Raw genomic sequence first — 23,057 nt, 5'->3', positions numbered from 1 at the left:
GGAGCCACTGGGCTAGCGCATGGAGGACCCACAGCTGATGGTCCCAGGCCTCAGAAGCCAGCTCTGGGCTAGTGAGCCCCTAGCTCATGGTGCACACAGGCAGCAAGACGGTCCCCTGCCCCAGCTGCTCCAGTCCCACAGCAGCTCCTGTAGTTTTCCTTGGCTCAGAGAAGCAGAGGCGTCCCCTGAGCCCTGGCTCCCCTCTACCGCAAAGCAACTGGCTTCCATTACCCCTGACAGCTCCAGAGTAACAGCCCAGCCCCCGGCCCCAGCCTGGCTCGGTGCCGTTCCCTTTTATGGTGAAGCGGAGGGAAAGCAAGGAGGGGGTGGGGTGGGGTGGGGAGTAGGTTCCCGCTGGGGCAGAGGGCTGTAGAGCTCCAGGGCCGCTCCCACACCAGAGACCCTCAGTCATCTACCCACAGTCGGCTTTCTCCTCAGTGATCCACTCTGCTCAGAACACACAACCCCTCTTGCTTGTCCTGGCCCTCCCTCCTACTCTCCCTCCCTCACATCCGGGGGGTGATTTCCCACTTGGCCCAAGTCCCACGGTTTGGGTTTTGATTCCGGGAGGGTCCGCCCTATTTCCGACGCCCACCTCCGGGGGTGGGGTGGGGGGAGCGAGCCCGGGGAAGGGAGGCACCGGTCGGATCGCCGGCAGCATCGTTCCCCTGGGCGGGTGTGGAGCAAAAAGGCGGGAGCCGAGGAGAGGAGCCTCCGGCCGCCCCCAGCTCTCTCCCTATTCTGCACCGCCTCTAACCGCCCTCTCCGCCGCGGGGGCCAGGGAGGGGACCCTGAGGGCAGGGCCCAAAGGAAGCACCTGGCTGGGCCGAGCCGGGAAGCGGAGGGTGGGCAGCAGCGCGGGGGGCCAAGGCAGGAAGCGGGGTCGAAGTCTAGGGGTCAGGCCGAGCCTCTCACCCTACCACGCCGCCGCACCCTCGCCCCGGCCCGCCGCTGGGCTTCGGGGAGGCGGCCACGGCTCTGCCGCGTCCCCTGCTGCGCCAGCTGCGGCCAGCTGCGCTCCGCCCGCCTGTGGCGCGCGCCCGCGGCTCGCCCACCCCCTGCGGTGGGCAGTCGGGCCGCAGCCCGCCCGAGACCCCGCCCCTGAGAGGCGCCTCGGGGAGCAGGCGAGACGGCGGGGCTAGAGAGCCCGTTCCGGCCGAGCAGCACGGCCGGAAGTGCCTGGTTTGGGCTTGCGCTCGCGCTACCAACTTCCGGGCCGGAACTCCTACCTGGAGCTAGTGCGCAGACCGCACCGCGTTGAGCCCAGCTGGTCAGGTGAGAGGCGCGTAAGCGCGCTCAGCGGCGCTTCGGCGGTGGCTGGTCCAGGGGGCGAGAACGGGTCCCGGCCTGGGCGAGGAATGCGCCAGCCCCAGGCTCAGTCCCTCCTCTTCTCCGCAGGATGATCACAGACGTGCAGCTCGCCATCTTCGCCAACATGCTGGGCGTGTCGCTCTTTCTGCTTGTGGTTCTCTATCACTACGTGGCCGTCAACAATCCCAAGAAGCAGGAATGAAAGTGGCGCTTTCTCCGCCCCAGGTAACGGTCCGGGGCTGCAGCGCCCAGCCCCCGGAGAGTGGAGTGGCGAGGCCGCGCCAGGGCCTGCAGGGTTCGAAACTTCAAATCAGAAAGTGCCGGGCCAAGCATGATACAGTCCAGAACTGAGCCCCTTTATCCGCACACAGTAGGGAATGCCTTACAGTGCCCCGCCCTTTACCTGCTAGAATGGGGGTGACTTTCCTACTCCTCTGCCCCCGTCTTCGTGGTACCCCCATGCCCAAGTTGGGCCTTTGGGTACTAGGAGACACTGACACAGAGAGGAGTAAAGGTACTGAGGATGCCACCCAAGTATGAGGATTTGGGCTCTTCACTTAAGGAGGACTTAAGGAGTCTTCACTTCTCCAAGCTTGTTGAGGCTTTTATTTAGGCAGAATTTGGGGGGGGGGGAGGGGGAAAGGCGGGGGGGGGGTTATAAAGATGTAGAATTCTGGAGCAAGAGGCACTGAGTTAGGGTGGCTCCTGTAGACCCAAGCCCTAGACAAGAAAGGTGGGGTAGGGTGGGGAACCTTAAGTGTTGGTCAAAAATGTAAAGGGGGAACAGGATGGATGGGAGTGGATGCCTGAAGGATTTCCCCAGAGGAAAGCTGCAGCATTTTCCTTACCTCGGGTCTTTCCCCCTTTTTTCTAGGGTTCCAGGACATAGGCTGAGGCAAGATGGAGGGTGTGAGGGGCCTTCACACTTCACTTCATCCCTCTACCCATCACAACATACAAAGCAACTACACCTGGATTTTTCCAAACAACTTTTATTTCCTCAAAGTCTTCCTTAACCCTATGGAACAAGAAGCTGCCACTGAGTAGGGCCCAGTATAGGGGCTTTTTCTACTCCCTCCCCCCAATATAAAAATATAGATATATATTTTTTGTGGTCCCAAAATCTTGTGCTGTGGAGGGAGGGATGGGGTAGCAGGTTTCTGCTTTGTGCTGTCTCAAGGTGATGCTCTGGGATGTCTCAGAACAGTGTGGCTGGTATTCACTGTCCGTTCATATAGGAATTATGGTTGTCACATGGAATCAACAGCTGAGGGAGGAGGCTAGCACATTTCTCACTGTGTACCCCATCTTGGGGCTATATCCTGGGCATGGAGGTGGAGGCATCAGACCCGGGGAGAAACAGTGAGTGGGGGTGATTTAGGGACAAAACAAACCTCAGGCTGGCCCAAAGGCCCCCCGCTGTAACATATCCGGGACTGGGAGTCAGATAGACTACAGGAAATAGGAGAAAAGGCAGGGGCAGAGCGGGGCCGTGGGGGCCCGGCGTGAGGCAGCCTGCAACAGAGAAGAGAGAGGAATCAGGCTTGTGAGAACTCTGACAGGGGCTGGACACGAGAGAGGGGAGATGGGTAATGATAGGTGGGTTGAGCACTGCACCTTGGGCTGATGCTGAAATGCGGCGGCTCCTAGGCCTTAGGCCCTAACAAGGAGTTGTTTTCTTGTCCTTTGGAGTGAAGACTGAGGCCATGATGGGAAAAAAATCAGGGACTAGATTCTTAATGAAAGTACCTTTAGTCTTTTGGAGGTCAGAGGGATTAGGGAAGGAAGAAAATGATTCTGAATGTGCGCAGAAATGGGAATGAAGGGACAGAGGTGAGAGGTGGGGTGAGGGAATGGACCCGGGTGCTCACCCTGGTGCAGAGCTGGGTCCTGGCTCCGGCTCACTGCTCTCCCTGGTCCGGGGTGTAGGGGATGTGGGGCCCGAAGAGCCTCTCATCCCTCTGCGAGTCGGCGGTGAGCCCCGGCCCAACCTGGGCCTAGCCTGTGTGGATAGGGGGTGGGCTGAGAGGCTGGATTCTTCCATTAACTTTTTTGCTTCTGGGTTTGCTTCTAGAGTTTCCGTGCATAAGAGTGTAGTACAGGGGTCAACACCAGTACTGGGACCTTGAATTTCTGGGCACTGTCCCTAGCTGAGAGGGTAAGGCAGGATAATAGCTAGAGAATTCTTAGGTTCAGTTTATGACTATACACTCTAAGTCATACTTAACTAGGGGAGGCAAAAGGATCTAGCATTTAACCTCCATGGCTGTATTATGGCTGACATCTGGCTGAAGAGGGAAGCAGTGTTTGGAAAGAGGTTGGAGAATTGGTGGGTCTCTCAGAGCCTTCTGTGCCTCAGTCCCTGCCAGAGCAGCTTAGGCTTCACGCATCCGGTCTCTGTCTGTACTCAGCTTTAGCCAATTTAACATGAGAAATCTGGACTGAATTGGGAGTTGGTGGCACAGCTGTTCTTAGGAGCAGCAACCAGATGTGTTACCTGGGGAATCCGGGACCCCTCCTGGCGGGAACTCTCCTCGGGCAGGTCTGGGCAGAAAGAGAGGAGAAGCTAAGGGCAGGGGCGGGCAGTGCCAAAGCTAGCAGGCTGAGGTTGGGGTGTATCTGGCAGGGACGCGGGTTGGAAGCAAGCAAGAGACCTGGCTGAGGGATGGGGGTATTGGACAGACAGGCACGGGCACCAGAGCAGCTCTCTGATATGGCCGGGGGAGGTTGTAAAGCAGTGCTGAGCATTTTCCCTCCCACTACCCAGACGAACAGTGCCTTGCTGGGCTCTGTGAGAGTTGTTACACTGGGGTTTGGGGCAGACACAAAAATGTTACCTGCAGTTGTGTCCTGATACAGGGGATCCGAGGTCCAGTCCCTAGCAGCCCTTTCCCAATCACCATGACAGCCTCTGGCTTGTCGCCTGAGGACAGGAATGAGCAGCTGCTCCCTAGGAAACAAAGAAAACTGCTATCAGGGTAGGGAGCCATGGAGAAGAAGAGGGAACTTCCTTTAGAACAGGGTTCCTCAAAACTGGCAATGTTGACATTTTAGGCTGGATGATTCTTTGTTGTGGGGACCTGTCTTGTGCATTGCAGAATGTTTAATAGTATTTCTGGTCTCTACCTACTAGATGGCATTTCTTCTTCCTCTGTCCCCTCCCCATCGTAACAACCAAAAATGTCTCCAGACCTTGCCACACGTTCCCTAGTGAGTAAAATGGCCCCTGGTTGAGAAGCACGGCATGCTGTAGTCAGGTCCAAGGAGTGGAGTAGCAACTTGCAACTTGAGCCACAGCCCATCAAGCTGAACTACTGTGAATTTATAGACTTCAGGGCCTGTCGCATCCAAATGAGTAAGCGTTCAAGGATAAGTCAGTACCCAAGATGGTAGATTGACAAGGGCTACCCGTTGAAGGCCGTTAACAGGTTGGGAGTAGTGGGCTCTGAGGGAGTTAGAGGATGTTGGACTGGAGTCTTAGGAATCCTTCCCGTCCAGTCCTTTACACAGCTGGGTGTATAACTTAAAAGGACAGCAGGTGGCCTAGGTTTTATGCGGATGATGCGGTCACACAGCATTTGCTGTGATGACAGGTGAAAGGCCTTTGCCTTTTTTTGTTCTTCAGTTGTGTCTAATGTTGCCCAGTTCCTGGAGTCAGGAAGCTTGAGTAAGTAGCAGGCAGGTACTCAGGTTGTTCACCTTTGAGGATTAAGTGAGACAACATGCTTAGAGCAGTGCCTGCCACATAGATGCTCAAGAAACAATAGCTATTTTATTATACAAAGATGTCCATTAACTTCCAGCTTCCTGTACAAGAGCATGGGTGCTTTACGGGTTTAGGATAATCCAGGAGGATAACGGATGCCCCCGGTGTGGAGAGGCCTGCATTAACTTTCTGCATCAAGTCAAGAAAGAAGAGCTGAAGGGATTGGTTTAAGCCTAGCAGGGAGTCTGGTCTACACCCTGGGTAGTAGGGAAGGAAGGAGGCTGGCCAACCCAGATTTCGGTGGCAGTAGGTACAGACCTGATATGCTGAGTGAGCTGGGGAGTAGGCAGGAGCCCATGTTGTGTGAGGCTGCTGGGCTAGAACTAGCAGGATTTGGGGATGGGGCCAGGCCGCTTGAAGTAGGGCGATGGGTCAGTGGCTGCTGCCGTCGTCTCCTGTCCTGGCTTCGGGGCTCTGAGTGGAAGGGACACAAGGAGATAAAAGGGCAAGTAAGTGAGGCCCTGTCACTCCACTGCCCTGCTGGTTCTCGCACTTGTCATCACACCAGCACTCCTCTCTGGAAGTAAATTTAAGGTGGGTAGAAAGACCTCTCTGATACTTACTCCGGTTACCCGGGTCACAGCAAGCCCTCATCTGCCTCCCTGTGGCTAACCACCCTGCTCGCTTGCCAGTTCATTCTTCTGGCCGAGAAGTTACTGAGCTGGCTTCTGAAACAGCTTCCCTAGGTTTCTCCTGCCTCTAACCACTCCTCTTCAACTACTCTTACTGCCCCCAAATGCCAGTGCCCCTCCCCCATTGTACCCTTGGTCCCCTCCTGCTGTGCATACTCTAAACTCCCAAGCTGCTCTGTAGCCCTCTTTCCTGAACTACAGTTCAGTGGTCCACTGGCATTTCTACCTGGCGGTCTCTCATGACCCCAGCAAAACTAATTTCCTTCCATCCTTACTTTTCTTCTCCTTACCTTGGTGAAAAATGTCCTAGAAACCTGTTTCATCTTCTGATTCCTCCCTCATATCTAGATTTGTGTTTAACCAAATCTAGACAATTCTGCCTCTGCCTTTGCTTGGATTCCTCCTTCATTCTCCCTTGGCATGGCCTGTGTCCAGCTATAGGTCTTTATCTCTCATTCAGGCTTCTGAAAAAAATTCCCCACTTGTCACCCTAGCTTGAATCTGTTCCCTTTTACATTCCCATCTTTCACACCGGTGCCAGAAATTATTCCAAAACCTAGACCTGATAAAAGTCATTTGGTTCAGGCAAGGAGGAGATACTGAAGGTCTTTTAAAGGATAAAGCCTAGGGGCGCCTGGGTGGCTCAGTCAGTTAAACATCCGACTTCGGCTCAGGTCATGGTCTTGCAGTTTGTGGGTTTGAGCCCCACATCAGGCTCTGTGCTGATAGCTCAGACCCTGGAGCGTGCTTCAGATTCTGTGTCTCCATCTCTGTCCCTCCCTCACTCATGCTCTGTCTGCATCTCTCTCTCTCAAAAATAAATAAACATAAAAAAATAAAGGATAAAGTCTAAACCCTTTACCATGGCATTCAGAACTCCACCCACTGTGGTTCCAGTCTGCCCATCCTTGGTAGGATGCTGACTTGATCCTTCAAACCCTCTGCTACAGCCCCTGTAGCTGCTAGCTGTGTGGTTCCTCTGCAATGTCCGTTTCCTCTTCTAGTGAAACCTTGAACAACTTAACATGACCCATCTCAAATGTCACCTCTGTGAAGCCTCCCTGACCATCACGGGTAGAATTGACTGTTCTCCCTTGCTTTATTGTCCTTTGTTCACTTGGCTAGTAATGATTTATGGTTTTTGTCTCAAGAAGCTAGCACATGTCAAGTACTTATGATCATGCCTGGTACATAGTACTCAGTAGTTGTTAACTAGTATTCTGCTTGAAACTGCAATGTCTTGAGGGTAAGGACTTTCCTCCAGTCTATACCAGTCTGTATATCCTGGTGCCTACAAAACTCTGCCTAGAAAACCAGAGACGTTAGTAAAGGTTTTGTTTTCCTGAGTAGCAGACACCCACCATAGACCATGGACTGGCTCAATAATCTGAGTCTAAGGACATATGCTTATTCCCCGTGGGGCAGCTCTTTCTGGTCCACTCTGGCTAGAGCCTCACTGGTACAAGTTCTGAGAGCAGATGGTGACTGGATGGTGTAGGGAGGCTCTCAGGTTTGGCAGGTCTGTCTTTTTAAAAAGTTGACACATGAATAAGGAATAGAAGAAAGGGAGAGATTTCAGGACAGAAGCTACTCTAGCTTTGAGGAGTTTGCTGAGGGGCTGGGTACCAATTAGAGTACCAATTAGAGCCAAGAGTCAAAACTAACCAGACCTGTCAATTGTAAGTCAATAGTAAACAGGCAACAACAACAAACAGACCTTAGGGTACTAAAGAGGTGATACACAGTGAAAGGACAGAAGTCAGAGACTCATGGCCACAGTCAACCTGAAGCATCACCTACCACCAATGACTCAGAAATACTGTAGAACCTAGCCTTGAGTGATTCTTCAGTAAAACACTGATATCAGGATGATATCCAGATGACAGTGCATAGCAGGCAGAAATGAACTTGATCAAGGATGGAAATAGTGGGTTTCTTGATGATCTGGGTATCTCTACACAGAGGCATGTTGAAATCATGTTAAGGATGAAGCCTTGCCCACCCCAGGAAAGGTAAGAAAGAGCAAGTAAGAAAGTGAATGAAAGCCTTTAGGACATTTCTAGGTTGTAGCAAGAAACTGAGCAACACTCAGGAAGGTATGAAGCAGAACAGGCATATGATGTAAAAAATGTCAGTGTGAATGTACATATTATGGGAAAGATACTACAGCTACAACTCAAGGATCCTGCCCCTAATGAGAGTTTTAAGGACAGGAGACCAGTCTGGTTTAGGAGAGGCCTAATATGGAAAGGATAAGGCATTTAAAAATAGCATTTTAACCCTCACTTAAACGATTTTTTTTTTTTTTTAAGAGCATGAGTGTGCACTGGGGGAGGGTGGGGCAGAGAGAAAGAGAGAGAGACAGAGAGACAGAGAGAGAGAGAGAGAGAATCCCAAGCAGGCTCCACATTTAGTGCAGAGCCCAATGTAGGACTCGATCCCACAACCCTGGGATTGTGACCTGAGCTGAAATCAAGTCAGATGCTCAACTGACTGAGCCACCCAGGTGTCCCTTAAAAGACTGTCTTAAAGCCTGGCCAGGCCTCCCTGTAAATTTGGCAATGTGAGCACACAGCCCAATTTCTCGTGTTTCGACTTTTGGCCCCTGGTATAATCCAGGCCTACTTAGTTCCCACTGAGACAAAAATTTAAGGGAGGAACCCCAGCTATTATTTCTTGGTTCTAAGCTATACAAAACAGTGGCTTGAGGCTGAGTGCAGAGTGATATGTGAGTCAGCTGTGCTTCCAGAGGTTGTGAGATTGTATTTTATGGTAATCAACTGTAGATTCCATTTTGGGAGAAGGATAATCCTGGGGCAAAGGTCTGAGGTAGAGCCGGACTGACCTCCCCAGTGTAGGAGTTAGAGTGGTTTATTCTAAAGGTCTCAAAATTTAAAGGAACAGTTACTGACTTGGCATCTTTGAACTGTCCCTACACGGAGCACCCTAGATCGTACTGAATCCCTGGGATAACCACAGACCTGATTTATGCCCTCTAAGGGGTGAAAAGGTCAGACAAGCATTTATTCAGCTCCCAATTTCTTGTCTTTTCCATTCAACAAGTACTCACTGATCATAAATAAATGCAAGGCACCAAGGGAATAAGTAAATGTGTTAGGAGACATTTCCTGCCCTCAAGCTTTAATCTCCTCTTAACCACAAAACTTGTTTGCAGTGGAAAAGGTAAAAGTAGTTAGTGATGGTGCTGGAGGCATTCTTCCTCTGTCCTCTGACTCACTTTTCAAAGGAACCTCCACTCACCATCGGACTTCAGCTGCTCTACCAGAAGCAGCCCGTCGGCACGGGATGGCAGAGGCCGGGAAAGCGGTCTAGTAACTACAGACGCAAACGCCAGAGCTGGGAGGGAGGACAGTGGCTGTGGTGGGATGACAGCTGACAGCCTCCGTTTTTACACCGCCCCTTGTCTTTTACCCCACGGCCCCACCAGATAGGCCACGGGGCCAGGGAATGTGTTTCAGTTACTGGGTGAGACTTGCCTGAATCCAGGGCCAGGACTAGGACGAGACACTCATCCTAGGGGTCTCGCTCATCCTAGGGAGCGCGCTCCCGACCCCGAGTCCTGGGCGCCCCACCAGCTTCACCTTAGTCCTATGCCCTACATAACAGACAGGCGGAGCTGGTTGATTTATCCACCCTCACCCCAGCCGGCTTGCCTTCAAGCTCCGTTTTGCATCAGTATCTTGCAGGCTTTCAACTTCCTACTTCCCTGACTCGGTCACTGGATAAGCTCTTCCCGGGAGCTCACTTTCCTCTGCGGCAACAGCTGCTGCCAACGCTGTGTGCCCTTCTGTGCCTGCTGAACTGGAACTCGGCTGCATAACTGGGCAGGTGTTGCTCAGGAGGTGTTTTGCAGCTGGGGCAACTAGGTAAAGAAGCCCTGGGACTGCGGTCAGGGGTTGGGAGTGGGGTCAAGCTTCCTTGGAGGCTCTTGCAGTCTCCTGTCTCAGGAACATTCCTGTTCACCCTGAGTTGCCTTGCTCGTTGGCCTCCTAAAATGTTCATCCTCTAGTCTTGAGAATAGAACCTGCCAGACTAGTTCCCTAACCTCGGCTTTAAGCTTCTGGCTGGGCTGCCTAGCTCTTTTCTGAAATTTTCTGGATAGCCTATCTTATGCTCTGTTCTAGCCAATAAAGGATAGTCATGAATTAAGTATACAGTTAAGTGTGATACGATTTTTATACATCAGTGGGAACTTTCTTTTAAATTTACAAGTCAGAAAAAAATCTTTTGTCAGATCACAGTCTCAGTTTTGGGTGTGGAAAGTATAGCCGCTTTATAGTTAGGTCTCAGAGATACAGGAGCTGTGTTCTTCTTATGTCAGAAGACAAAGTATGACTAGATGTGGCAGGGGCCAAAGAACCGGATGTGCAGAACCAGGAAATAGCACAAAGCTATAGGACAGATCAACCGGACAAATAAAGCCGCAGGTCCCTATCCTAAGCCGGGACTAGTCTCCAATCCTAGAGTCCTACTGGAGACTCTAGGAGATGAAGCGGCAAAAACTGTAGTACCTGGAGTCAAGATTCCAGCGCTCTGACCTTTCACCTCCTTCCAGTATTCCTGTTTGATAGAATTAGTAACCCTCTCCTCAACCCTTTGACTTTAGAGACATAGTTTGTTAGGTCTCACAAGTTTTACTCAAGTCCCCAGGGTGTCTCTTCCAGGCGCCAGCTCCTTTTTTCTGTTTCTTAGCTCATTTACCTGGGGGGACATCGCTTCTCACTTGTTTTACCCGCACCTGCGTATGGCTGATGCCTAGATCCGACCTTGATGTCACCTTTTCTACAGGCTGGCTCTTTTTTCTGCCTGCAGGACATCTCCGTATAGATAGCCCATGACATCCAAGTATGTCTGAAATAGATAAACTCAACACTTTTTCTTCCAAACAATGTCTTAACATCACCATGACTCTCTCCTTTGGCTTGTAACCTTGAAACTCTTAGTTTGCCTCTCTTCCACCATCACTGAATCCTGCTACCTGTTTCTGCTGCATGTATTTCTCTCTCCTTTCCAGACCCTGGTATAGCCATTAGTTCTCTCATGTATCAATTACTGTGAGGATTCCCCTCCCCCCGCCTACCCAATACATACAGTTCACAGGCCACTCTTGCATGAATCTCTCGTTCCCACCATTCTCTGAAGCACACAATCGTTGTCCTATGTCTCAGTTAACTCATCATCTTTGTTTTCCAGACATTTCAACCTCTTCCTCCAACCTCTCTCCACCTAATTTCTGTGCTGAAGGGCTTGGCCCTTTGCACCAGCTAGGTCTGTCTGCTTCTTGTCCTCTGTGCGCAGCAGCACTGGCCCTGGCTACCACTGTCATCTCTGGAATGTTTTTGTCAAGCCATATGCTACCATCCATTCTTCAAAATCATCGCTCAACTGAACATTCTTTGGCTACTTACTCTTGAGTGTTCTGTGACGGTGGCTCCCCAAGTGCCCTGTGTTTACGAGTGTGTGCTTTTATGTTGTTCGCTGTCCTGTGTCCCCTATTAAATTTAAAGTCAGCCAACCAGGAAGTATTTAGTACTGAATATGCACCTTTTCTCTTCGTTATTTGGGGAAGTAACAAAGACACAGAATACATGTCTCTCACTGACGGAGCTTCATACAGCACTCTGCATGGGGTGGGGTGGGGACCAGAATAAAATACGAACGAAAAACTGCTTAGAATCCTCCAGTGAGGACCTGGGCCTAGAGAAGACTCTTTCCTATTTCTCTTTTGTAGTCAGGGAAGGGGAATTTAGGACGCTGACATTCCTTCCCAGGAGCTATGAGTGAAGAGGTATGAGAGGCTGACAAAAAGGAAAAAAACAGAAAAAAGGAAGAGAAATTAGAGGAAGTCTGAATAATGATTAGTGAATAACTTTGCTACTTAATATTAAGCTCTGAAATCTTGGACAAGTCGCCCTTAAACAGCCTCAGTTTTCTCATCAGAAAAATGGAAATGCCATCCACCCCACAGGGTCCTTGTGAGGACTAAATGAAATATATATATGTGATACTGTTTTGTTCGCTGTTTAATGCTATTTAAATACGTGGCATTATTATTTTAATACTCTCCTTCAAACAACACTGTACAAAAGCATCCTCTCCAAATGAAGGGAGAATCTCAAAGAATGGGGCTCGGAATAGAAGCAGCGGTAACTGTGTTGCTTATGAGGGATAAACGGTCTTACTGGTCAAAGCTGCTAAGGACCAATGCTCCCTCCCCTGTGGCTGCTCCAGTGGGTGCAGTCAGGCTCCCATAGCCACTGCCCCAGGGCATGCCTCTGGGTCCCTACCAGGGAGTGCTAATGAGGAGTGCGGCCTGAAGACCCCCAGCCTCTTAGTTCCAGCTCACAAGCCTCCAAACTCTGGCAGGACGTCTCCAGCCCAGAGGCCACGTACAATACTGCTTTGAGGTTTCGTGTATTTCTGGAAGTGGCACTACAACAATCTCCCCCCACCCAAGTCTGAGTCACCCCCAAGGAATGGCTCCACGGTCTCTTCCTCTTCTTCGTCCCTAAAAGCCCATCTGTTTCTGGTATACCTCTGAACTCAGAATCTCTCACCAGGCAGGGTCTCATCAAGCCAACCCCGGGGGGTACTGATGCACAGTTGAGCAGCTGTGGTGACTGCTGGGAGGGGCCAGACTGTTGTGTTGTAAGCCTCCAACAGAAGCTGTCTGTACTTGTTCCGTTTTTCTCTGGAAGACTTAGCATCCTTCTGATACCGCTTTCTGAACAGGCTCTGAAGCCAGGAACGGTTTCATCCCATAGAGACCTTGGATAGGCTTCTCCCATCTCTACGGTGCTACAATTTGCGTTGTGAGGACGTTTCCTTACACTGCTCCTAACAAGACAGTCTGACACCATTCCTGATATGGAGGCTCCACATTTCAGTGTGGCCCTGTTGCAGCTAGTGTTTTGTTCTTGGAAATCCCCCTGCTTCCCAGCATGTGCTGAAGCCCAGGTACCCAGGACTCCCGCCTGTGCCACACACAGTACTGCTCTGGGGCTCATGGCGCAGGGAACACCAAGGTCGCAGGAGAGGCTGCAGATTCTGCTATAAACTACTTTTATTGATTCACCCCTTGGTCCCAGCCAAGAGTGTGTATCTTCAAGCTCTCATTTCCCCCAGCAATTCCCCAAACAACTGAACACCTGTTGCAGGGGCTCCCAGACTGGCTTACCTCTGACAGGGCCCAGCACCCGGTGGCTGACCTTTTGAGTGCTAGAGCCCAGGCCTGGCAGCCCTGTGGGCCGACTGCCATGAAAAGGAAAGCTGGGGGAGTTCTTCATCTGTGGAGAGTTTTGCTGGCTGCTGCTGCTGCCACCGGCACTTGTGCCAGTGCTAAAACTGCGTGCACGGCTCAAGGGATTTTCAGAGCAGGAAACAGGCAAGCCGCTGCAAAGAAGCAAGCAGATGCCAGTTAGCCCTGGGCCGGGGAGGTTGTGTCCCAAGGCTTTCCCTGAGGACTTATGCTCAGGAAAGCTTCACCTTGGGTGAAAAAGGCAAAGGCGCTCACTGCAAGGGAAAAGGGAGGGATCTGTGTCCACAGATGGGGTATCTAACCTGGGCCATACCAGCTGATCTCAGGATGCCTGGGAGCCCTTGTTCACAAATACATGCTCCTGCAGAAAACATACTAAGGGCTGCGGGGCTGTCTCGGAGCAGCTTAACTTAGTGAATTCCCCCCTTGTTCCCTTGGACCTCTTGGTCATTCCCAACCCCTGGAAACCGAGACCTGCCCTTATCCCCACCGCAATTAAATTTAATTTTGTGCCAGGCTCTGGAGCAGGGAATCCCCTGGCCTGGTTTCCAGATGCCTAGGAAGTCTGCAGCTCCAGGGAAGAGGGAAGAGGATCCCATTTTCAAAAAAATCTACTAATCTTACCAATTTTAACTTGCTCTGAAAATACTCACCATGTGGTCCTTTTAGATAGGGGAGGAACACAAACCCCTTGGAACTCCTTGCTCTAAAGCCCTGTTCCACTTTCATACCCTTTCCTCCTTCTACCCTGTGGGTCTTACTTGTTACTTTTGGGTGGAGTTCGAGAGCCTCTCTTCTTGTTGACACCCACGTTCACAGTGCTGCTCAGGCCGCGGCTGCTGCGCACGTGTTTTAGCATCCAGGCACGGAGGTTCGTGAGGCTGCTGTGCTCTGATAGTACAATTCGGGGCCATGGATTGCATTCTGCCATGTCCAGAGCTGCAACGGCCATAGCTCGTCCCACCTGTGGGGTAGTCCAGTTTGGCTCAGCATCTGGGACTTCCAACCCAGGCTGCTATGTTGGGGAGGGGGTTGCACAGCACAGTGGAAGGGGAGGCCCGGCCCCAAATTTCCTCAGCGGGCAGGCTATATTTTGTGCCAGGGCTATTTATCTCGGCAGATTTAAAGCCGTTCCCTAAACCGTTGCTCATTTTGGGACCCTCATCCTTTATGGGCAAGAGCAAGTGTGCTTTCTGGCTGGCACCAGGAAGGCATTCTCCCAGCAGGAGAAGGCGTTTCAATCTCTTCTATAACCTGCAGCTCTTTCTCCTTCTCTCGCGTGCTCTAGGACCCTGGGGTCCTCAAAGACCACTGCAGAGGTGGTGCTTTTAAGCCTAGGTAGGAGTGAACAAACCCAACAGAAGGAAGAAGACCAGCTTAAGACGCAAAGAATCTGACTCAGATGTGCTGGGGATTCTTTGTGGTATGAGGTCAGAAATAGTGCCTACTCATCGTCCCAATCCCGTCAGAGTCTGGGGCCTGCCCCTATGCTAACTGCGGAAAATAACCACAGTGGTGAGATGGTGACGGTGGTAAGCCTCTCTTCAGAGGACCTTAGGCAGCAGGAGTGAAGACCATTCCAGACTTTGGGGTTCCCCTTTTCCCCAGGTATCCCCTGTATTCATACCTGTTCAAACAGTTCCACAGTGTATCTGGAGGGGAAAGCCGGCGGGGGAGGGGGGCTGGCCCGCCCGTTGTCATGGCAGGCGGCAGGGATGCTGTTAACTGAGCGTCCGGTGTTGTAGTTGCATTCAAGTGTGTAGCTAAGACACAGAGACCTTTATTAGTGTCCTGCCCGGAAAAATCAGGACAGAACCATGGGGGACAGCCTAGGTGGCCTAAGAAATAATCACTTGGAAAACAGTGGATACAAACAAAGTGCTAATCCTTAGGAACTATCAGTTGACCTCGGCACTCTATCATGTACCCGAGAAGTCCCAAAGAGTCAGACTCTCAGGCCAAAGACAGCAATGCTAATGGTGAGCCTGTCTTTTGCGAAGATTTGGGCCGTCCCTTGCCCCTCAAACAACTTAGACTGGGTATTGTTTTCTTTAAGGAAGTTACTTCATCAGCTATATCCCAGTTTCCCCCCAACCTGTGGATTATCCCTGAGGCTTTGTAGATTGCAACCCGGCCGCTTCCCTCCTTAGACTGGCCATCTCTGCGGTCTCGGGCATACATGTTCTTCTCTGAGAAATTGCAACCCTGGAAGTCGAAGTGTGCTGAGTTCAAGGAGATGAGCTTTGGATACAGCATGTTTTCCACCTGTGTGAGGGAGGAAAAAGGCAATTCAGGACAGACAGACAGAAAGAAGGAACGGGCAAGGAAGAGATGGCAAGCAGGGGGCCATGTGACTAAATACACGGCAGAGACCGTGTTTTTTGAAAATGTCACTGTGTGCTTGACCTTATTTCCAGGTGTTGGAAAGGTACAGTTCTATCTCTTTTTAAGCTCTTAGCTTCTTCTCTCCCACAATGCAAACTTTTCCTTTTCCCCGGATTTCCCAAACTGTAGAATAAAGACCACGATGCTGACAGCTTGGTCTTCGTTCAAAGGTCATGATGTAAAGACTGAGACACAAAGCCCCAGTGCCATCCCCCCTTGGCCCTTTGAAGCTTGTTTGGAGGTAGAATACCTCTTGCGGCCACAGGCCTTCCTGTCACAAGACCACCTTCCCTCTGTCCTTGGCCGAACCTGTATCTCCTGACCTGCAACACTTCCCACACTCACGTGGCACTCTGGATTCCTACCTGGGTGCTCTCATCACTAAAGCTGTTTCCATACATGAAGCAGCCCCTTTTGGAAGCATGTCCGTGCAGGTCCACATAGTAAGCGACGCCACTCTCTTTAGGGGGGATGGTGTCGGGGGCCGGCTGCTCAACCTCAGCGGACCGTTGTGGCATAATCCACACACCGCTGGGCTTCTGTTCTGCCGACTCGGTCTGTGTCCAGCCTTCAGGGTCATCCCCGTCAGACGCGTGCCCAAGGTGAGCTTCATTTTGGATATTGTTGGTTTTCTCGAGGTCAGAAAGGGGAGCATCAGGAGGGAGATGGGGACTGTGCCGGTGCTCAGAGGGACCCTGGGAGTTCAGTCTGGAGTGCACGTGGTGGTAGAGAAGCACAGCTTTGGCCCCGTAGATGGCTGGGTGCAGGACTGCATCGGGCTTCAGGTACTGACGGTTCAGGTTCACTCCACGCGAGTCTGTGCTATAGGAAAACAGAGACTGAAGCAGAGTCTAGAGCGCTGAGCCGGTGAAGGAGACATGAGAGTAGATGAAAGGGGGCCTGGGGGAGACTGACTTGCAAAATGAGAGGCCCAGGTTGCATTAGGAAGGAAAGGATTGAGAACAGGCCCTCTCCTTGGTGGGCTGTCCCCCCGACTGCAGAGACTAAGCACGGCTCCCTCTACCCAGATGGACCTGCGGTTATTCTAACTCTGCTCCTTCCAGAGAGCGCTGCTAGATGTGCCACATTCCTTCTCTGGTCCCTGGACAACGAGATGGGCTTGCCCTTGTTCGGGTACAAGAGGACTGGGAATGCAGGAGAAGTTAAAAGGAGAGGCTGATAGTATTTCACTGAGGTGGAGGACACGAAGGGGACCGGGAACAATCCTGACAGGCTGGGGAGGCTGCTTACCGGTAGTGGCCCCGGACCACACCGTCGGGGTTCAACATGGGAATCAGCTTAAAGACAAAGAGGCGACGCAGGGTTTGGGCCCGGGGGTCATCAGGTCGAAGGATGAAGTCCAGAAAGCCATTGAAGACAAAGCTAGATGGAGTCTCCCCGGGGTGTACCCTACTGCTTAAGAAGAATATCTGAGGTGGAGAGGAGAGCGGTCATTAGGCCAGTTACCCGGTAGGTCCACTCTAACAGTAAATGGGGGGAGGGCAGGAAGAGCCACTGGATTTGCAGCTGGCTGAGTCTGCAAGTGGAGCTGGGAGCAGCCCTGCTTGCCTCCGAATGCGGCCACGACTCCCAGAGGTAACATGGCCTTAAGCTATCCACAGGGCTTGGAGCTACGGAAAGGCCGTGGTGCTACCTTTATGCTGTTCCCACTCACCCTCTTGCCTGCGAAACGGAAGGGTCGGGGGGTGCCGGTATCAGGAAATAGCTGCTCTAGACGGGGCTCTCGATCTTCTCGAAGCCCATGGCAGGAAGTGATCGTTAATAGATCTACACGAAGTCCATCCAAAGAATAGCAAAGGATCTCACGGTGGTAATAAATGGTGTCCAGGGGGCTATGGGGATAAAAATGATTAAGCCACGAGAAGTCCCTAAAGTCCTAGCAAGAGATGAGCCTCATCCCCGGCCTAGGATTTGTAGGATCTGGTCTTTCACGCTAACCTTTGGGGCCTTAGAGTCCCTCAGAGTGTTAAATGAGGCTGAGGAATTGGGTCGTCTGAATTAGTAGAATGCAGAATACAAGACGGGATGAACTTATTGTTTTCTCCCCAGTTTATGGCTCTCTACTATGTGATGACTTCGTACACAGACTCACCCTCTGCCGGGACAGAAAAAAAGGTGTGTTGGGCAATGGTGGGGCTAAGTTCTGGGCGACTGACAGGAGCTGGGATATTAAGAGGCTTGAACTGGGCAGGTGGGTGAGTAGAATGCAGGTAGCGGTAGGCTGAGGTCATGGTCACACAGGAACATATTGGTCAAAGGTACCCAAAGTCCCACATTCTGCACAGAAAAAGAGCGGGTGACATTTTGGTTCGGGGCTCCTGGAGCAAGTTCCAGAAGCAGCAGAGGTGCTGTCTGGTCGAGGACTGGGTGGCAGGAGTAAGGATGGGGTTGGCACCTGCTATGGGTAGGGTGGTTCTCCAGAAAGCGCTGGTCTAGCTGGTTTAGCAAGTCCTGGCAGTCACTGTAGGAGAAGGGGTAGCAGAAGGCGAAGAAGGTGGTGGCCCCACGGCCCTCCACGAAACGGTGGACAAAGGATAACACAAACTGCGTCTCTGTCATCTGAGGAGCAGAGGAGGAAGAGGGAGGGGCTGTTGGTGTGAGAACTAAGATGCTATTGGGATCGCCAGGAACTGACCTTACACCCTCAACACAATGCCCGACTTCCCTCCCTCTGGGACTTTCCATATGACAGTCGGCTCCTTCTAGGCTTCCTGAAGCAGGGGCTTATCTTGGGCTCCAGCTAGCACTAGAGGGAAAGCTGATACCAAAACCTGGCGTCCCACCTGCCTGGTACTCTCTATCCAGGGTAACTCCTCTATTCTTTCCCTCTTCTGCTTTTAGCACCCAAGTCTCTTTCCCCCTCATGGAGAACTTACCTCAAAGGTGGGCCGATCTCGAATGCGTTCCCAGCGTGGCCGGGTGGGGAGTGTGCGCACAAAGGGGGCCATGCCCTGGGAGTATAGCTTGCTTTGCTTATTCATGTTCATAATGTTGATCTTGATGAGTTTCCCTGGAGTTCCTCCCCGGACACTGAAGTAGAACCATGACCTGAGGGCCAGAGGAAGAGGAATAGGTCATTATATACTGAGGGCTGGAGACAGGCTACGTGAAACAGCTGGAGCGAGCAAGATTGGGAAAGGCCTGTTCGGTACAGAGGAGGCGAGGGAGGAGGGAGGAGCGGAGGGAGAGGAAGGGTACTGACGGTATGAACTGTAAGACGGCGAAATGAGCCTGGATTTGGGGCCTTGGCCACCTCCTCTCTTGTCCTTCTTCCACCCTCCCCTCTTTCCCCCTTACCTGTTCCCATTCTCAAACTCCGTTTCAGCACAGTCTGGTCGGGTCCACACGTTGAACTCGTAGTCAGGAGAAGAGGCGATGCTACTGGTGGGGGCTGATGCCCCACCTGCTGCTCCTTCCCCGTCACTAGACACAGATTCCACCTTCTCCACGTGGGCTAGGTTCCCTGAATCAAAGCGAGAACTGAACAGCAATCCCCCACAGCGCAGCTCCATGGTGAGGCTGGGAAAGCATCCTCCTGCCCACTCTGGCCCTGAGAGCTGGGGGAGAGTGGGGGGTGGCGTAGGAAGAAGGAAGAAAAATGAAAACAAGGTTTTTGGGTATCTCCTGATCAATGAAAGCTCTTCTTAGGAAATGCCCTAAGAAACAAGAGACTCTTTCCACCTCAGAAAAGGCAGAAGTGGCCTTCTCGCAAAGGCTAAGAGAAAGCAGTTGTCTAACGCCACACAAAGGGTTATAACTGACCTAAAAGGACCCCATTTTACTACATCTTGGCTTACCCAAAATGAAGTACTCCATGGCTTAACTAATGTTGAGAAACGCTAGAGTCCAAGCTTTTTTGCAAAAGGCTGGAGAATAACATTGGAGAGGTCAGATTTCTCAAACCTACCCAGATTACACCCACCACAGCACGTGGCCGTCTTGAAAAACGGGCCGTTCTGGATCTCTTGTTCCTAGACTGGCTCCCCGATCTCCAGCAGAGCAGAGCAGCGGAGAGAGCCAAGATTCTAAGTTTAAATGGGCAGCTGCTTCTCTCCACTCCTCTGTCCTCACAAGTCCTGACCAGGCATTCGTCTGTGGCTCCCCTGAACCCTTGGAAGGGCTAGTTCTTCCTTTTTTGTCACTACCCTATGCCTAGAAAACGGTGGCCTTTGCCAAGTCAAAAGAAACAAGGCAGAAGCCACCTGCTCACCTGGAAACTGTAGCTCAATGCCAGTTAGGGCATGGGTCTGTCTCCAGCCCCCTCCCGCCCTGCAAAGCACTGGAGTCCCTGAAAAAGCTACGCTGGCAATAGTTGTGGGTAAGTGATGGGTATGCTGAGCACCTCTAAAAACGTGGCTGGTAGAGACCCACTTGGGGGTAGGGGGTGATTCTCGACCCTCGACTCTGACAGACCCTCACCTCACACCGACCGAGCTCGCCCTGGGCAGGGCGGGGTTCGGAGGCATGAATGGACGACAGGGTCTCACACTCGGGGCAGGGACTGGGGGGGTCTGAGGTGCGGGCGTGGGAGTGGGGCCGGGGGGGAGGGGGGGCGGCCGGGCCGGGCCGTGGGGCGGGGTGGCATTCCAGAGGGGCTCCGGGCCGAAAGGGGCTGAGAAGGGGGCGGGGCCGGGGCCGGCGGGGCCCGCGCTCCTCGCAGCGCCCCTCACCTCTCTCGGGGCCGGCGATCCCGCTCCCTCTCCCGCTAGCGAGGCGCCACCTCGGGCCCCGGCACCCGGGTCCTCCACCCAGGACCCAAACAAAACCCGAGCGCCGCGGTGCCGGGACCCCGCTCTGCCAGGAAACAAGAAGTCTCTCGCCTATTGGCCGCTGATACAGCTGGCTACCCGCCCAGTAAGGCTCGCTGCCATTGGTCAGCACGCAGGGGTTCCCTCGCACGTTAGCGGGTACCTGAGCCAGTGGCTTTTGGGGGCTCGGCGGGCAGATCCGGCCAGAGGGTTCCACCGGGGTCTTCTCAGAAGACGGTTAACGGCCTGCCCGCTGGGAGGAGGGCAAGACAGAAGTGACCAAGAAATAAACCGGAAGACTCACCTGCAAAATAAAAGGACGATGTGCGAAGCTAATCATTGCGCACCGCGCTCTTCTGTGTATTACAAAATACCTTCCCGGGTCAGCGGATCTCCCGCCCTTCAGGAATCCTCTGATACTGATACAAGTGGCAAAAAGCCTCAGTGGAGGATGCGGGCATCGATCCCGCTACCTCTCGCATGCTAAGCGAGCGCTCTACCATTTGAGCTAATCCCCCGCCTGCTGCCGCCTCTCTTCCTTTTGCCTTACAGGCTGTTCTAGGCTGGCCGCTGACCCGAGGACCGACCGTAATTCAAAACCTTTATCTAGTAGTGTACAGGGGGATCGTGGGCAAGATTTTTAAAAGCAGGCATATAATAATCACACGTAAGCAAGAGTAATAACATATCTTCGCATTTAACACAGAAGAGGGATCGTACAATGATTACTTACTGCACATGTGTTTCACCGAACATCTGCCGTGCTCCTGCAAATCCACAGCGGGCCTCTCGGTGAAACTTTCTCCCTACGACTTGATTGGCTTGAGTTGGAAGCTAAAAAGAGCGTACGAAGTCCTTCGAGCCGGAATCGAACCAGCGACCTAAGGATTGCCGCAACTCGTACCACTACAGTCCTCCGCTCTACCAACTGAGCTATCGAAGGCTCCGCTGTCTCCAAAGCCTGCCAATTCCTCCCTAAAGCTTACCAACGCCACATTACTCTGACAAGATCTAGAAGATTTGGGGGAGAGCTCCCCACCCCACTTTATAAAAGGAGCTCTCCTGCCGAGTCCCTCCAAGCCGCACAGAAACAAAGGAAGCCGGAAACAAGTTCGGGCAAAGAACCTGCTTCCCAACTCTGGACAAAGGAAATGGGCAATACACTTACCTTCCATTTCCGTTTTTTACAAAACAAACAAACAAAAAAACCACATCTCCTCACCCCCCGTGGCTTTTATAGGATTGAGGACGCTTTGAGATCCTGCTCGCAACCTTGGGCCGCTGGGCGCATTTCCCGTGAGCGGCGGGCACGCACATGTGCTCTGCAGTTGCAAAGCGCAAGTCCAGTTTGCAAAGCCGAGGGCTTACTTTCGCTATTTGCTCCAGATTTCCCTTCGGTGTCTTGGGGCGCCGGTAAAATCCTACTGCTCTCCTGATGTGAAGGACATTCATTAGGTCAGTTAACCAACGTTTTGTCAGGATTTATTCGTTCTGGCTGAAGCATGAAACACACAAACCACAGAGCTGTTCGCTGTGTGCAGGACAGCGCACCGTCCCGCCGCGCAGAAAGCCTGCGATTCCGGCCTGGCCGCAGGCGCGGAGGGGGCCCTGGGCGAGGCCAAGTCCACCCGTCCGCCCCTGCCCCTATCTCGTCACACCTCCGCGCCTCTTTCCAAGGGCCTGGAATGCCAGCCTACAATCCTTTGCCCACCAGAATTTCCTGGGGCTTTGAAGCCAACCTAAAACCCACCTCCCCTACGAAGCCTTGCTTGGTGGTCTGGCGGAGTGCCTGTGTGGGAAGACCTGGACCATTTCCAGCTCTGCGGCCTGGGCTACCTGGAGTCACAGTCGCCCCGGGCAGATCCAGGTCCAGTGATGGTTTTAGGACCCGTTGCAGCCCTACACTTTAAATCCGAGGTCTCTGATGTCACTGAGCACACAGGGCTTTCACTCTTGCGCCCACCCACGAAGCGGGAGGTTAACATCTCCCCACCGATTTCTTAGTTTAGCTTCATTCTGCTGCTCCAAATGCTACCACTGTGTCCGAGAGTGTTAATTTGGGCAGTTTTCTTGGCTCAGTCTTTAGTGTGCCCATTGACTCTCTTTCTTGTGGGGAAGGATGCTGGTAAACCGAACTTTTTTTTTTTTTTTTTTTTAAAGACAAGATTCCCATAACATACAATGAACCGTTTTAAAGTATGAACGGTTCAGTAGCACTTCGTGCATTCACAGTATTATGCAAATTATCATTTCTCTCTAGTTTCAAAACTCATTTTTTTTCATCACCCTAGAAGAACATCCTGTACTCTTTAAGTAATCATTCCCCACCACCACTCCCCCACTCCCCGACCGGTGCCCCTGCCCAGGCAACCACTAACCTGCTTTTTCTCTATGGCTTTGCCTATTCTGGAGATCCCATATAAGAGAAATAATAAAATATGTGACCTTTTGTGTCCGATTTCTTCCACTTGTCATAATGTTTTTGAGACTCTTCCGGGTTGTGTTACGTGTCAGCACCTTCTCCCTTTTGGTGGTTGCATAATATTCCATTGTATCACTATACCATTTTGTTTATCCATCTATTGATGGGCATTTGGGCTGTTCCCACCTTTTAACTTTTATGAATAACAGTGCTATAAACATTCATGTACAAGTTTCTGTGTGGATACGTGTTTTTATCTTGGGTGTATAGGAGTGACATTGCTGGGGTTTGTGGTAATTATATGTTTAACTCTTTGAGGAACCACCAAATTTTTTCCACACTGACTGAACCATTTTATATTCCCACCAGCAATGTAGGAGGGTTCTAATTTCTCCACATCCTTGCCAACGCTCTTCTGGATACTTTTATTATAGCCCATTTTCAACAAATTGAGCTCAATTATAAGCATTTTCCTATGTCCTTGGAGAGTCTT

General features: G+C 51.9%; 2 protein-coding genes and 2 non-coding genes across 7 annotated transcripts; 1 reads left to right on the top strand and 3 right to left on the bottom strand.

Annotated features, from left to right (window-relative positions):
• The first annotated feature begins 1,270 nt into the window (after positions 1-1,270).
• On the top strand, positions 1,271-2,414 carry OST4 (oligosaccharyltransferase complex subunit 4, non-catalytic). The gene is made up of 3 exons (XM_058682828.1): positions 1,271-1,275; positions 1,399-1,536; positions 2,186-2,414. The coding sequence occupies exon 2, from the start codon at positions 1,400-1,402 to the stop codon at positions 1,511-1,513; it is 114 nt and encodes a 37-aa protein (XP_058538811.1). The 5' UTR covers positions 1,271-1,275; position 1,399; the 3' UTR covers positions 1,514-1,536; positions 2,186-2,414.
• On the bottom strand, positions 2,286-21,680 carry AGBL5 (AGBL carboxypeptidase 5). 4 transcript variants are annotated; one of them, XM_058682814.1, is made up of 16 exons: positions 20,876-21,680; positions 20,306-20,446; positions 18,692-18,951; positions 18,271-18,442; positions 17,790-17,953; positions 17,049-17,226; positions 16,625-16,803; positions 15,739-16,195; positions 15,084-15,253; positions 14,616-14,751; positions 13,750-13,952; positions 12,908-13,122; positions 5,336-5,491; positions 4,149-4,261; positions 3,183-3,313; positions 2,286-2,826 (listed from the first exon to the last, which is right to left on the bottom strand). In XM_058682814.1, exons 3-16 carry the CDS (start codon positions 18,904-18,906, stop codon positions 2,655-2,657), a joined length of 2,661 nt encoding a protein of 886 aa, XP_058538797.1. In that variant the 5' UTR covers positions 18,907-18,951; positions 20,306-20,446; positions 20,876-21,680; the 3' UTR covers positions 2,286-2,654. The 4 variants fall into 4 exon arrangements, with proteins under 4 accessions (XP_058538797.1, XP_058538796.1, XP_058538799.1 ...); XM_058682816.1 differs by lacking the exons at positions 20,306-20,446; positions 20,876-21,680 and adding exons at positions 3,809-3,855; positions 20,065-20,210 and having other exon boundaries at positions 2,694-2,826; XM_058682813.1 differs by lacking the exons at positions 20,306-20,446; positions 20,876-21,680 and adding an exon at positions 20,065-20,210.
• TRNAA-AGC (transfer RNA alanine (anticodon AGC)) lies at positions 20,588-20,660 on the bottom strand. Its single transcript has one exon. It is a non-coding gene; the product is annotated as a tRNA-Ala (tRNA).
• On the bottom strand, positions 20,996-21,085 carry TRNAY-GUA (transfer RNA tyrosine (anticodon GUA)). Its single transcript is given in 2 exon segments — positions 20,996-21,031; positions 21,049-21,085. It is a non-coding gene; the product is annotated as a tRNA-Tyr (tRNA).
• Positions 21,681-23,057: the final 1,377 nt, after the last annotated feature.

This window comes from Neofelis nebulosa, chromosome 9 (genome assembly GCF_028018385.1).
Source record: "Neofelis nebulosa isolate mNeoNeb1 chromosome 9, mNeoNeb1.pri, whole genome shotgun sequence".
Classification (NCBI taxonomy): Eukaryota; Metazoa; Chordata; class Mammalia; order Carnivora; family Felidae; genus Neofelis; species Neofelis nebulosa.
Note: the sequence above shows the minus strand (reverse complement) of the source record. Positions and strands in the feature narration are given on the sequence as shown.